General features: G+C 40.9%; 1 protein-coding gene across 5 annotated transcripts in view; it reads left to right on the top strand.

The window, feature by feature from the left end:
* Positions 1-16,492, top strand: part of slc6a9 (solute carrier family 6 member 9) — a 79,247-nt gene that overhangs the window by 44,358 nt on the left and 18,397 nt on the right. For all 5 annotated transcript variants that reach the window (XM_044219420.1, XM_044219423.1, XM_044219421.1 and 2 more), the window contains 3 exons: positions 12,658-12,814; positions 15,432-15,563; positions 16,198-16,474. In XM_044219420.1, the coding sequence (XP_044075355.1) occupies positions 12,658-12,814; positions 15,432-15,563; positions 16,198-16,474 (566 nt within the window). The remainder of the gene's footprint in view (positions 1-12,657; positions 12,815-15,431; positions 15,564-16,197; positions 16,475-16,492) is intronic.

The following is a 16,492-nucleotide window of genomic DNA, read 5'->3' as shown; positions in this document are numbered from 1 at the left end:
ATTTACATTCCGCACCGTTCATGTGCTTAACTGCACCTTGTGGTTGCGTGATTTCAAAGGACGCACACAACCAACACTCCAGTGGAACACGGGGTAATCTTTACGCACACACAGAAGTGCATAGTTAAAAGCTTGTATATCATCACTGTGTGAACTGGAGATGCCTGACTTGCTGAGCGACTTTCTTAATGTATGCAGTGATGTAACCTGTAAGTGACCCCTAGCTTCTGGGCAGCCATTTATCCCAACCTTCATCTGACAGGGCTCGACTTACTCTCCTCCTCCTGACACCCCATCCATTGGTTTCAATTAATCAGCCGTGGAGAGAGATTTATTCAGTCCCTGCCCAATGGGATCCTTTGGTATGTGGCCCCAATGGTAGCAGGTTGAGAAGCCACGGTCTACACTGTCTTTAGGCCTATTACTCGCACCTCACAGCCCACTCATAAAGAGAGCTTTGAGCAGCCTGTTTTTGGGGGGATCCGGTGGGCTTTTTGTCCCATAATAGCTGAGTGGATTCAGTCACTGCAGACAGACATGTTTACTAAACTCTGCGTAGGTGGAATGACGGAGATTACGTGTGCCACTTTAAATAACTGAGGCCTGATTATTGGCTGGGGAAAGTCTGCAAAATGACAACATGTTTTTTTTTTTTTTTTGCTTGTCTCGCAGGAAAGGATCACTTTGGACTTGGTGGTATTTTAAGTGAATTGGAGTATTGGACGTAACGTTATCAGAAGTGGAATGTAAAAGAGTGTTTTAAAGAGTTTCACTTTCTGATTGCATATATTTACATGATTGTGTTTTGAACATAAAAGAAGATTGAGCGAAAGTGAATGGAAGGCATGGCACTACACGAATCACTGGCTGCTTACGCTTTGACGAGATGCTAAATGGGCATTGAAGTATTTATGTGAAGGCAACAGTTGAATAACACGTGTGTCCAGCCCGATTTACACTGTTGGATAAAGTTGTTATTTTCAAGTCTGGTATTAAAGAGAGCTCCTGTCTCTGAGAGACACAGAATCTGTTTTTAAACCCTTCCATTATGTCTTGTAGTCAAGGGTTATTTTCCACCACTTTTTTTTGTTTTTGTTTTCCTCGGCGCACTGACAACCACCTGATTCTGACATGTTTGAGAAAGTACTTCCTCTGCACACACTTTGTTGTTTATTGTCAAGAGGCTCTCATGACTTTGTCTGATGCAAGAGAAGTGCATACGTCAAAGTGTGGTCCTTTTTTTACATTTGGCAGAGCCCTACATAGAATCTAAAATGCAGTAGGAGTGCAATCAGATCAGATTGCTGGAGCTGCATTTGGAGCTGCTCGTGTGAACGAAATGAGTGCCTGACTGCATTAAAGGTCAACTTTGTAGTGTGCAGGTAGTATAACAAATAAATGTCTATATTTGAGCCGAGGTACCTGATACTGTCACCACATCTCTCATCTCCAGTTCGTATCGCCATCAACAAATGTGTATTTAAACAGAAGATGCAGGTTCTTAAAAATAGGATCAATTATGCCAGGTGTGAACTGCAATCAATCTCAACTGGAGCTAAACACAATCTGGATATACAGTTTGAACAAGGCCATAGACCCTTATATACACAGAATGATTGGACCCTTCTCATTTCAGTGTTTGGACAGATGTCTCCAGTCTGCTCTGACAAGACATTTCCTGCATCTGCTTCCTGCATCACCTTTTTTCATCCCTTTCTCCTTCCCACGCTATCCAGCTCCATCCCAGTTCCACAGCTCACATCAGTTGGCCAGTTCATAATGCCAAAAGCGGGGATATTTTACACGGTATTGACCCAGGATTCTCATGTTCTGCCATGTGACCACAGCTCATTAATGCCTGTTTAAACATAATAAATTCACAATTCACAGGGTAGCACATTACATAACACAGTTTGTTTGAGGGTACCCGTGCGTTTTCAAAAACTTATGCAGGTTTGGATCAGGTGTGATCTTTCTCTCACGCTCTCGCTTATCCCACCGCCCCCACACAAAAAAGCAGCTACCTGGGTGGAAATAGGCACGAGATTTAAGTTGAACAAAGAAAGGGAGAATGTGTGAGCAAGAACATGAAACAAAACAGAACTACACATTATCTGGTACTTATCTTTTTACTTATTTGTAAAGATATAAAGATAAAACTCCCAGCAACACATGGCAGTTGTGGTTGTTTTTTTTTGTTTTTTTTTTCAGTTTCTGCTAGAGCTATTGTAGGACTCATCTACAGGACTGTGATTGCAGAACGTAGAGGTATCAAAGACATCAAGAAATATATGATAGTAATATTGGGTATTGGTTAACCGTAAGACATATGTTCTTGTCTTAAAACATACTGTAGCTACCCTCTGTTTATATTGGTGGCTGTTACTGTTACTGATCTGATGATCCAGGGTTTGAGCCAGAGCATGCCATTGCAACAAGGACCCCTTTAAATCATAAAATGTTCCTACAAGCTCAAGATTTTTACTAGGGACTGAAATGCCACTCTGTACTGTTTCGATGTTTAAAAAGTTAGCAAAGTTAACAGAGTGATGAGTCTGTCGGTCGTTAAACCATAGTGTTAGCTGCCTGCAGGTTGTCATCATTTCCATAAATGGAAAACTACACTAAGTCAACACTAAATATAATTCCACTTTTGAATGTAATGATTAGAATAGTGAAAAAGTAATTTACTATCACAGTATTGTAGTTATCACTAAATGTGAAATACAGTAGTATTGTTTATGGATAGAGTAGTGACCCCATAGAAAAGTACTATTGAACCTTTTTGACCCCCTCCCAGACAATCCTTGCTCAAACACTGATATCATTGCTAGAAATCACAGTAAAGCTTTTGTGTGTGTGTGTGTGTTTGTGCATAAATCTATATTTGCAGGTGTAGACACTTTTGTGTGTGTGTTGTGCGTTCAGTAGTATTCCCAGAGAGCAACTGTGAGACGTCATAGACGTGTTAAATGATAACAGGGTAATTAACTGTGTGGGGGTACATATGTGGAAATGCCTAAGGTATATAGATATCTCACTCATACCTCAGTAGAAAATCCATATTTATTACATTGTTTTTCTTGCTAAACCTAAGCAATCACTTTTCTATTCTCATAACTTTTATTTCTGACTCTTTTAGACACATTTCACCTGACAATTGGGCATCTACTCACAAATGCATGTGTAATGATTTTTTTCTTTTCTTTTTTTTTTTTTGCTTAAAAAAGCAACTCAAAGTTACACAGGTAGACTTACATATGTATTCAGAGAGACATCCCCTGAGAGGGGGAGAGAGTGGTGAGCTGTCAGTAAAATGCCATCGCTCTGTAGTCGCTAAATAAAATTCTTTCAGACAGGAAATGACACGCACAGTCAGCAGTTGCATGATATTAACAAATCACATTTTGTAGGCGAGATTATCAGGCCTTTGCAGAGCTCTGCACTCCACTGTGTGCCTTCTTGTTGCAATTGTATGAAGAGTTGTGATGCACCTTTTTAAAAGCTCAGAAGATGACCTAATGAAGAGTGAGAGAGATGCAAATTGTACAGGGAACTTTCAAAATAGCGCAAATATGACGTACATTCAGTCTTCAAAAGTCTGCTCCCCTTTTTTATACTGTGCAATCTGCATTTGTATTTTTTAACAAAAGTTGAAAGATCATCAAAGGAGAGGAAAGGAAGGGAAAGTAACCTCAAGTGTGTGTGTTGCCAAACGCTGAAAGGAAATTTGTAATGCCTGCTACACTCCAGCAGACAGTGTCTCTTACAGACTGGCTGCAGCTGTCAGGAGACTTCGGTTTGAAAGGTTTGTGCTGCTGTCTGTCAAATTGGTCCTGTATGTGTGTGTGTGTGTGTGTGTGTGTGTGAACGCATGTGTGAAATTATATGTACGTCCTCCATTGGTGTGTGTGTGTGTGAGTGCAAACTTTATGCAGTCTGTCTGCGAAGCTAAAGGGCTCTCTTTGGACTGAGAGGTGGGAGGATGAGAGGCAGCAGCGTCTAGGGGAAAAGTGCATCTGGGATAAAACTGAATTACTGTTTCTGTGAGAGCAAAACCAATACATATTTTATTCATCTAATACTACATTTATGGCAATTTTACAAAAGAATTAGGTTGTGATACTTGACACAGATGCTCGTCTTGATAGGTTGCATATGGACGGTAGGGACATGTCCTTTTGGGAGGACAGAATTGTCCCAACCAATATTTGAGCAAACTCGTTCACATTATGTTTGGAGTGAAGTCATATTAGATAATTCTGCTGTGCCCTCCCAGAGGCTTTGTCAAATTAGAGAAAGAGATAGAGAGCACTGCACAAGCGCCTCATCCGAGCGCTCCCCAGCGCCCTGCCAGCTCTTTTCTGAAAAACGCTAGGCCTATAAGGACACACACCCTTATGTTGTTGTTATTTAGCCTTTCTGAGGCTATTACATGGTTAAATCCAGTGCTTGATTTGTAAATCAGGAGGGCCCGGAACACAGAGAGGGTGCTGTTCCGGCGGGTCAGGGGGAGAGAAAAAGTCATGAAAAATCCACACCTAGGCGTTGTCCAATGGGCACAATGGAGCCCATTGGACAACGCCTAGGTGCTAGCTGTTAAAACTAAACTGTCACAAACAAAGCATTTTTTATTTACATTTATTAATCAGAGCATTCACAATAATCACTCAGAATCAGCAGGGGGAGGCTTGTAGAAACAGCAGTTTCTCTCTCTCTCTCTCCCATTGACTGTCCCTTCATTTCCCTGTCGTTTCCCTTCTGTCTGTGGATCGCTGCTACAATGGGGGAAAATGGAATTAGGGCCAGAAGTTCTATTTACAACTATGAAAAGTAAGCAGGCTAAGAAACCAAACTAAGTGACGTGTTCTGTCTGTCTGTCTGTCTGTCTGTGTCAATCTCCTCGCTCTGTTTCAGTACTATGGACAGCGCCGCACCTACACACACAAACCCTAATTTACTCATTTCAGAGGACAAATGCCACTTGCTTCGTTGTGGGGCTTACAGAAATCACATTGTTGTGTCCCTACTACAGTTTAGCTCAAACCTACGCACCTGAGTAATATAGATGGTATTGTTATTGTTTGTCGACTTTGCACCTCAGGACCCAGGATCAGTTGAACCGATATGGCATGCTTCATGGATATAAGATGATGCATCTGAAGTGCATTCAGGCTATGTGGTGACTTAAGAGACAATCGGGCTAAAAATACTGGATTACTTAAAGACAGGTGTAGCCTATCTCCCAATGTCTCAAACCCAAACTAAAATAAAACTGGATTAAACTAAACAGGTGGGACATTTGCTTCCATGAAATCGAGCTAAATGACAGCTTCTGCAGGATTTTGAGGTATCTAGTTAATTCAGAAAAACAGCAGGATTTTTTCTCTCAAGTGAATGCATTACACTTCTGTATGTTACTGTCTGTTGAGTACTAGTAAGCTTTTCTTGCTTCTTCTTTCAGCAATGCTCTGTTGCACATTCATACATTTTCACACAGTTACGGCAGGGACAACTACAGTCTGCTTGTTGTCAGTGAGCAGCTCCATCAGAGCAGTTAGAATTTGTGAGCATAGCTTAAGGGAAACTCAACAGTAGTTTTTGAAGGGTTATGCATTCAACCTCACCACCTACGAACGGTTGAGTATTTATTCCCTTCACATTACACCTGCGGGCCTTTGTAGAGTGACACATTTTTGGGTAAATCGCACTGATCCCACCTAATGTCACTTCCAGTCTGAGCCTGCACAACACAGATCAGCGTTTCTCTTTGCATTCACATTTTAGGCACTGAGCTGGCAGCCTTTTCAAACTCAGCTTAGCAGAGAGAAGAGTTAGGGATTTTGTCAACGACTGTTTGACAGGCTATTGGTCTCCAACCTGTGAGACTATGATTACAGAATAGTGAATCACCATACTGCTGCCAGCAAGGATGTACTGTTTGTGCTAAATGTACAGTAGCAGCTTGCTTATTATTATAAGGAGACAAAGTTGAACCAATACAATATTTTAGTACAAGAAAAGGTGTGCCCAAATGAACATAACCCTACCTATCTACCATATTTTTAGTTATTTGGTGATGGAGCAGAGCAGTCAGCTAATCACAGTTCCTGTCACACTGTCATTTCTGAGCTGTCAAATAGCAAAATGTTGAACGATGCAACCTGTCAAATTGTGCAGACACAAATTACCCATTTGAATACCAATGTTCCTCTTAAATTGTGTTATTTGACATTGAATGACAGCATCAGATAAGTATTCTGTATCTAATAGGGTTTTTCCATGGCCGTCTTCTTTAGCTGTGCCATGCCAAACCATGATGACATAAAATGTTTTTAAAAGTCTGTATGTGATTAGCTCTCAGTACTTTTGTAGCTTCTACCTGAATCTTAATGGTTTGGAGTTTAGTGTTCCTGTTTGTACTTTCAGATATCTGCCTTATTTTACTGTTTAGTGATCGCTTTCAGCCATATCACAGCTGTGTTGATTTACTACTAGTGCAAACCAAACCTTTCCCGCTGTTGCTGCTTTACATTAAAAGCTTTCCACTGGCAAACTGGCACTACTGCCTTAAGCATGCCGTAGTGCAGCCACTTCTTAAGAAACCGATCCTTGACCCTGCAGATTTAAAATAGTTTAGACCCATTTCTAAATTGCCATTTTTATCAAAAGAGAAGACTGTTTACTTAGACTTGACTTTTATGAATACTTATGGCATCTTTGACAAATTTCAATCAGATTTCCGTGCACATTATAGCACCAAATCTGCTCTTATCAAAGTGACAAACGGCCTTTTACTTACAGCTGATACTGGTGATTGTTCGATTTTAATTCTTCTGGATTTGAGCTCTGCAATTTGATACTATGGATCACTCCATCCTACTGGACCACCTTGAAAAGTGGGTTGGCATCGGGGACACTGCTCTAAAATTGTTTAAATCCTATTTATCAAACAGGACTTTCTCAGTGGTCATGGGTAATGCTTCCTCTTCTGTGGCCCCTCTGACCTGTGGTGTTCCCCAAGGTCCATCCTTGGCCCCTTGTTGTTCAGTATATACATGCTGCCACTGGGACAGATCATAACTAAACACAAAATCCAGTACCATTGTTATGCAGATGACACACACATTTATGTCCCATTAAAAACCAGTGATGAAGGCAGTTTTAATCATCTTCAATCCTGTCTGTCAGAAATTAAGTGCTGGATGTCCCAAAACATTCTCCAGCTAAATGAAAGTAAATCTGAAATAATTCTCTTCGGTCCCCCAAAGTCCATCATGATTGTACAGAAACATCTTGAATCCATGTCTTCAAATGTCAAACTTGCAGCCAGAAACCTGGGTGTGATATTGCTGATATTGATAATGCTTTTGCAGTCAAGGCCCCTCGGCTCTGGAACTACCTGCCCGAGGATGTGTGGTTTGCTGAATCAATGACATCTTTTAAATCACTTTTCAAAACGTTAGCTATTTTCATATAGAATCAGCAGTGACTAACATATCAGTCCCATAGTTATCATTTTCAGTCGACAGGGATGCAGTAGTAGTTGTAAGGAGCAAATCACATTTATTTATTTTGGTTATAGGAGTTGCTGTTTCTGTCAACTTACAGCAACTTAACTGCTTCAAATTATATGGCAATTTTTCTGTCACCATTGTTCTTGCTTTTTCCAAGCAGTGAAGCAGCAATTTGCAACATTAGGTCATTTCCTCGCGCTCACCTTGACATGCTTTGCTAATGAAAACAAACAGCATACTTGCAACCCATGCACAAACATGCGAGAGCCCTGTCAGACTTTTATTTATCTGCAAGTTGAGAGCAACATTTATCTGTGAAACGTGACGTGGCACCATTTAAGATCTGCTTGTAAGCAGTACTCGTAAATCATTGTGAAATGTTGTCCCAGATTACTAAGTCCTCAACTCACAAATCTGTCACCAAAATCAACATGTCTTGCGCTAAATCTGTGTAACAGGCTGCTTCTTTTCTTAATTTTATTATAGTCCTGAAGCAGCAACAGGACTATAATAAGTCAACTCTGTGATTCGAAAGAGACCTTGGAAAGAGAGCAAAGTCGCAAACTAAATAGAAGGAGAGATGGGGGGGAGCATGTGTGGTCTTATATAAAGCCCAGATGGTCCCAGAGAAGCACATGACAGAGAAATTGAGGGATGGAGAAATATGGAGAGAGGAGTGTCTGTCTGTCTGTCTGTCTGACTAACTGACCAGGGGGCTCCCGGGAGCCAACACCACAGGCTACAACACCTGGGCAGAGAGAGGCAGACATCGGGGTCAGTCAAGGGAGAGAGGGATGTCAGGAAAAACACAAAGTTCAACGTTTGCCTAGAGGGCTCAGCCAGTATATGGTGTTTGATACCGCTCTGATTTCTACTGGATCTTTAGTGGATTCAAGCTCTAAACCCAAACCCTCATACACCTTTTAAATATCTTCAGTCTGTGATGTTCAGTTTTACTACAATTTATTTTTAGTTGAAGCACTGTAAACGTTTTCTCAGTCTGTTTGTCCACTTCTACTTTACCTAGTTTCCCATAAACAACAGCTCTATAACCTACAGAGAATGTGTGGCTTATACTCTACCTGTAGCTGGATGGATCAACAGTAATGACACAACAAGAGCTTTTCAAGTTATAAGAGATGTGAAGCATGATAGCTGCGCTGCTTTCTATTCCATTGAGACTGTTGTTGGTGGAGAAATCGTTGTGTTTTTAGGGTGTTTCTGTTTTAGGGTGGATTTTTAGATTTGGCACTTAGTATGCAGTAAAATAAAAGGTTGTCTGCATGTCATTTTATGCGCAAATGTCATAAAGAAAAAATGTCAGCTGACATAAAGAGCAACAAAGTCCACATAGGGACGAGGTCGCAGTGGATTGACGGGTCAAACAAACACAGGACTTTCACCCAGGAAATCACTGTTCGTGTGTAAAACCAAAAGTCAACGATGACTTATTTTAATCTACGTATATATATTAGTTAACTTAGGTAACGTATTTAACTTACGTCACGTACGTAACGTAACTTAACTGTTATAACTAACGTACTTACCGTTAGGAGGAGTGAGGACTCAGCAGTCAACGCCGATATAAAACAGAGCAGTCAATAAAATTGTTTTTTCAAAAATTGTGAATGACTGCAACCACGAGAAGTCCTTGAGCATACAGTCATAAATGTGCACAAAAAATATTAGGCTGATGGGTCCAGTAGTATGCGAGATTAGCTGCGGACAGATGCACACACACACACACACGACCAAACACTTACGCCTGGCGGATAATAAGGCAATACAATGTAACTGTTCTACCAAAAAAATCAGTCAGCTGCCTGCAGTGACTGAATTAATGTTGTATCATTTTATAATGACATTTAGGGCTGCAACTAACGATTATTTTCATTATTTCATTATTCTCACTTTGCCACTGGATTTAAACTCCATATAGTCGACACTGTGTGCCTGTCTAGAATATGCCAGGTGCAGTTTTAGAGCGCGTACACCAAAGTTTCAGGGGTCATTGTTATTCCCACTGTTTTCTCTCCTTTCTGTCTGTTAGGTTGTAGACATGAGCCTAGCTGTCAACCTGTGTGTTTATGCATGTGTGTTTATCTTCAAATGGCACACACCTGGTTGCTGATAGGGAAGTCAGATGTACGAGATGTACAGCCGAGTGGCGGGTGCAACAGGAACACACACAGCTGCACACAAGCTCTGTGTCTCTGACGCTCCTTTTCCTTCCAAAGTCAACTCCAGACGGAGACGCCGTAATGCGCGACCCGCTGCGATGACGGGCTCACTACTGGGGGTTTCTACTCACGCACTGCTGTGACCGTGGTTTCACTCTGAGCATCTCCTCACCAACAACACGTGTTTGCTGATCTTCCTGTCCGTCCCACCTGCAGCCTCCACTCCTGCACAAAGAAAGGTCAAGGATGCTGGAGAAATGCTCTGTGTTTTGCCCTCCTGACATGCAAGCACAGCCAGACTCAAAGACAGACTACGGAGCTTTGGGGAAAACATGGCAGCTGTTTGTTTTATGTGGTTGTTGCTGTTTTGCTGTCCGATATTTTTCTCTCTGTCTCGCTCTCATTAATATTTGTTTCTCTCTCTCATTAGTCATGCGTGGCGCTGCCTCAAAGTTGAGCTAAAGCACCATGGGAGCAAAATGTGGAGGTTGTTTTTAGCTGCGTGGTTGTTTCTGTTGACTTTTTTTCTTTTTTTTTTTTTTTTTTTGCTGATGAACAAGATGTCTCACTCTGTCCGAAGCAGTGGCTTCATCTGGGAGGGGTGGTTCTTAGTGTGTGTTTTTGTGTGTGTTGTTTTGTGTCTGAGCAACATGCTATCCCCAGGACAGTGATTTGAAATAATTGAGCGTTTAAGCAAAATTAACAGTTTGCTGCAAAGAAGAAGAGTGTTTCTATGACCAGTATTCACATTTTTGTCAGATTGGAAGCATTTCTTATTGAAAATGTGAGGCTATTCATTCATTGAGCCTCTGAAAATCAGGTTCTGCTATACACAGATAACATAGGCAGCATGAATGAATGAAGTTTTTATTATTGTGCCTAGCCCGCATAGGTTTACAATACACCATAAATTCATACAAGCCAGAGCCTGAGTGCTGCATCTACATTTTCAAACATGAAAAAGTAAATAGAGTAAGTAAAATAGAAAACCAGCTTTCACAATCTGATCTTTATTTACTGAAACAAAATTCATCAAAATCTAAAGTAAATACTAGTTAAATAGTCCATCTTGCCTTCTTTTTTCAGGCTTTTGAGGCAAAGTCAGCAAACTGAAACACGTCAAAATTAAACAACAATTCCAATTCACCAGAATATTTCATGAATAAATTAACTCTTAAATCATCAGGGTTTGTACAGTACAAAAGAAAATGGGGCTTCCTTTCCACTTCACCCAAAGCACACAGCTCACACAAACTTTGTGTGGTCGGAGGCATTAGGTTTTGCACAAATGTCCACTTGGACACAAGGATGGACTGATAAGAATTTGGTGGTCAAAGGTTAAGGTCACTGTGACCTCTTAAAACATGTTTTTGGCCATAACTCAAGAATGAATTGGGTGATTTCAGATTTCACACACACACACACACACGCTGATGGGACGACACAATGAGTATACAATAACTAGCACAGTGCGGGCTTTCCTCCATCTCGTCCACTCTGCCTTTCACTTCCTGCCTCATTCTGAATTTTGAGCTTCATCGGACTCACGTGACTGCAAACAAACAACGTATTGGAGCGCGCCTAGCTGATGAGTGAGGTTCACCTACAGCTCATAGAGAGGCTTCGCATCTAAAAATGCCAGGAGAAAACAAAAGCACCACATTTTGTGCAGCTGTACTCCAAAAGAATCCGTCTTTACACAGTAATCAAGTACATGTGTACTTGGACATGTACTGTACGTGTTTAGACAATACATCTTTGATAATCCTTCATTAATCAGTTCAACAATGTAGAGCCAAAAAATGCACTTTATACCTTTTATTCAATTCCTTCCAAGTATTCACTCCATATATTATATGAGTCTGGACAGACACAGATGTAATATGCAACCTGACTGGTGGTAATTCGAGTTTAATCTGCCAACTTCAATAGTTTGAGGAAGAATACCAGCTCTCAACTGTGCAGCTAAATCTCTGGCTTCTAGCTAATCAAGATGTAACATATGATTTTAACATGCACATATGTCCTTAATTGAACTTATTTTTAAACCATATTTTTAAACAGCTAACATTATAACAACAATGATTCCTGTAGTTATGCAGCATAACCACCTCCTCAAAAATGCCCATGGAGAACTGTGTGATTTACTCCACATAAATACCATCTTATTTGTTCTATCCTCTGCCATTTTAATAGGTGATGATCACATTTCCACTGTACTGACCCTGGTACCCTGCCCATGTCACTGTGGATTGCCAGAATGGCAAATCAAATCTACGTAAAATAACTAAGATCATTACATAATTTCAGTTTGCAGCAAGTCAAGTCATCTATCTTTACAGTTCTCTACAAGTACCTTTTACGAAAAGAGTGTACAAATGATCAAAATGATCAGTATTTATTTTTCTGCAACAGCACGAGTGTCTTCACGTGCGGCCACAAAAACACAGACAGACAGACATACGCAGCTGAGGTTAGGGAGGAGGTCAGGAGAGAGGGACCATCTGATGCCAGCAGATGGAGTGATGGAGGGAGGGAGGAGAGGAGAGGAGACGCCAGAAATCAGGACGACAAGACCAAATGCTTATCGGCTGTTCTTAAGGCGCTGATTTCACTTTACATACTGTCTGCTCCAGCGCGCCCACCTTATGCTAGACTTTGAGGTAGAGGAGATAGTATTTTGCGGAAACTGTAAGTGTGAGCGTGGCGCATGAATAATTCACCTCCAGATGCATCCCAAAGATGTTTATTATTTACCATCATTGCAGGATACTGATGAAAATAATACTTTAAATGCACCCATTTGGGCAAATAAGGTATTTCTGGAAGCTCTTCTAATAGGTGTGTTTTAACGTTCCCAGTGCAGTTGTTAAACCTGCTGCAGCGGCGCTATCTCAGAAACACATTCGCTTTCCTGTCACCTGAAGCCACCTCTGTCTGTCTCCCTGTCTTTGTTGTAGAACGGAGCTGTTCCAGGCGAGCCAGTGACGAAGGATGAAAACTCCCGGAGAGGGAACTGGGGCAACCAGATTGAGTTTGTCCTCACCAGCGTGGGCTATGCTGTGGGCCTGGGCAATGTCTGGAGGTTTCCCTACCTCTGCTACAGAAATGGAGGAGGTATGCATTTCAATGCAGAGCCTAGCTCATTTCTATTGATTTATTGGTGGTTGACTTTGTTAGTGCTGGCCAATAGCACACCCCATAAATTGAGTAGAGTACAGTTTATGTACTTTAAGTACATTAATAAAAACATGAAAGGAAGATGAACTGAATTGGAGAATGATTCTAAACACTGTACAGAACAAACCAACTGATTAGCTGGTAACCAGGGAAATGCGTGTAGGTAATACAAAAGATCGAGAGGTTAATTCATCCATTGGACCTTTAGGATCCAAGTTTTCATCCTGTCGTTGAGATTTTGTTTTGTTGCTTTATTGTTTTGGGATTTTTATATACACACTTGCCTTGAACAAGAAGTTCTCGGAGGGGGATGATTAAGTTGAATCCTGAAAGAATTACACCGTGTCTGCACGGGCTGCGTTTTGGCAGCACTCAGAGCACAACACACACTGTAGTTACGCATTTCAAACAGAAGCTAGCTGTCTGGAATTTTAAGCTCCATTAAACAATATTTTTGACATAACCACTGTAGCAAGTGTAATGTTTTGGTTCACTGTATATGATTGACTCCCAACAGCTCTCACAAAACCTAGTACGTAAAAACAAGCCCAAAGAGTGCATGGGTAGAATATATAGGAAATGTGCACCAGCTATTTGTAAATCCTTACTAAGTTTGTATGTAATATCCGAGGTTCTACTAGCTGATTTCAAACTACTGACTTACTACATCGGGTTGCTGCATTGAAACATAAGGAAAGTCTCAGTTAGTGAAGACTTTAGTAATGTGTAAAATGGTTGCTTGGAAACATCTTTTTCGCTGTCTAAAGCAATCAACTACTATGTAAACTAGAAGTCACGTAGCAATAGCAACTTTAGCGTGACTTCAAAATGTAACAGTTTAAGGAGGGAAACAATAAATTCAAACTCGACTGTCAATCCTTTGCTTTTTTCATACATGCAACAAAAAAAACGTGTTAGTTGTATTCATGCAGTTTAGAATGAGAGGGAAATCTGATTATGCAACCTAACTGACTTTATTGGGTCATTTAGTCTAATGTTATTGGCATAATAATTTGCTATTTGAGGTGTTCACAGTTAATAGTCTCACGTCTGTTTGATTGAACCTTCGATTTTAATCAGTGCAGCTGTCTTCACCAGCCGCGTTACGGCTCACACTTTATATCGCATAACTTCCAATCCAAAGCACCTTTTTAAGCAATAAAAACTACATTATTGTTTGTTGGGCTGTGAATGCTGTCAAAATGTGTGTGAGTGCGTAGAATGCATCCAGCTGCTGCTTGCTGCTTCCGCTGATGTGCTGCTTTCGCTGTGCAGCCACTGTTTTCAAGGCATAAGAACATGATGAGAACAAACTACACTCTGTCAGTTTGTTTTGGATTCTAGCCCACTTCACTTCATATGTTTACGCTGCAAATATCTGGATTAGTGTTATGCATGTAGAAGACCTACATTCCCATACAAGGACTCAGTATATGCAAGCCATACATGTCATGCCTCAGACACAGCTGCAAACAGTGCAGAGCAGACAGGAGAGCTGGGCTTTACCAGCATCGCACACTGAACGATAAGGTTTTCGTATTGTACAATATCAGCTGGTTGCACTGACCTAGTTCGCATATGGACACTCATACGGACACACACACACATTCACACACACACACACACACACACACACACACACACACACACACACAGACGTTGCTTATAGATGACTGTCTGGTTTCTGGTCCAGTCTTAACCACCCGAGAATTGCCGCACCACTGAACAGACTCAGCTGCACATGCAGTGACCTCTCTGCTCACTCAGGGGAGGTTACTATGACAGATGAGGTTTATTTTTATTTATTTTTTTCATTTCTTTTTGCGGATTGCAATGTCCTTTAAGATTTTTTTTTATATTTCTTCCCATCACATGACACGTCTCATTTGTGTAGCAACTGACATTACTGTCATGTAAATATGTAACTCACAGAAATGTATGTACGATATACAGTATATTGTGGCATTTTCTTTAGTTCTGTATTATACCTCATTACTATATGTATATATATTTTCATGTTTCTAATTGCACCAATGTTTTTAATGATAACATGTGGTGTATTTGTCTTGTTTACATGGGATTTTACTCATGTATCTTGTAGGTAGAGATCATATCTTTACATTATTTTACTTTATTATTTCCCAGCCAGTTACATCAGCCAACACACCTTAAATACTTAACATTGTTTAGATAAAATGTCTGATTTCCTTTGTCTGGTAGCGCCCTACAGAGGGTGCCTCCACTTTCCCCAACTTCATCATGCTCATCTAGCTGTACAGTATTTATTATCTTTGTCAGACAACAGTATAGGATGTAACTGACATTGCACATCCCTGCTTCTATGTTTTTGTCTGGACAAACACAAAAGTTTCCTCACATCAGCAGTAACAAAAGCACGAAAGTTACACAAATTGGACATCTCATAATATTATTTTCTCACTTTCAGATGCTTTTTTGTGTCCCACTGTATGTCTTCACACTGTTCATATGCAACTTCGAGTCTTCCTAGAACACAGACCAAGGCAGTGACTGTCCTATTGTCTCTCCCCTCCAGGTGCCTTCATGTTACCATACTTCATAATGCTGGTGTTCTGCGGCATTCCCCTCTTCTTCCTCGAGTTGTCCTTCGGTCAGTTCGCCAGCCAGGGGTGTCTGGGAGTGTGGAAGATCAGCCCTATGTTCAAAGGTTAGTGTCAATGTGTTCGCGTGTTTTTATAAATCACATACAAACATACATTTTTGGGGACAAAATTATTATTTTTTTCTTATTTTAGGTTTTTGGTAAGGGTTAGGTCAGGGTTAGTGTATATGTGTTTGTGAACAAACAAACACAGAAGTAGCTCAATACAGAAAGATTACAATCTTTGCCGTCATCCAGCTTTAAGAGGTAACTTATGGTAAGGACTCAGAAGAAGAGCCATAGAGCTGTTGTTATCTAAGGATTCAGCGCATGAGTGTGAGGTATAAAAGACCCATACTCAGCAGCTTGTTGTCATGTTAGATTACCTTTGGTGGATTTGATATAATATTTATTATTTTTATTGAAAATGAAAACTTGCCGCTTCTGACTACATGCAGCTATGACCAAATTGGAGGTGTTAGCAACAGGGCAGTGAGGATCTACCCAACTACATAATGCTTGTGTGTTGACAAACTTACAGTTTATTGTCAGACAAAACAGAAAGTTAGTACTTCTATCGTAAGGCTGCAGCCTCTAGCATGATGGTGACCCACCATGTATAATCCTGCCATTTGCTTCACGTTCAAGTTCTAATGTTCTTCTCTTTTTTTTTCTCCATCCTGTCTTTTTCTCCCTTCAGGTGTGGGCTATGGCATGATGGTGGTGTCCACCTACATTGGGATCTATTACAACGTTGTCATTTGCATTGCCTTCTACTACTTTTTCATGTCCATGACAAACTTGCTGCCCTGGACCTACTGCAACAACCCCTGGAACACACCGGACTGCAGCGGCGTGCTGGGCAGCAGCCACCAGCTCAACGCCAGCCTGGCTAATGCTACCACAAGCCTGGTAGCAGGGGTGTCCGAGGTAGTCAACCGCACCAAGAGGACCAGCCCCAGTGAGGAGTACTGGAAGTAAGTCTCTGAAGTACA

The sequence above is a fragment of the Siniperca chuatsi genome, linkage group LG13, assembly GCF_020085105.1.
Source record: "Siniperca chuatsi isolate FFG_IHB_CAS linkage group LG13, ASM2008510v1, whole genome shotgun sequence".
NCBI lineage: Eukaryota > Metazoa > Chordata > Actinopteri > Centrarchiformes > Sinipercidae > Siniperca > Siniperca chuatsi.
Note: the sequence above shows the minus strand (reverse complement) of the source record. Positions and strands in the feature narration are given on the sequence as shown.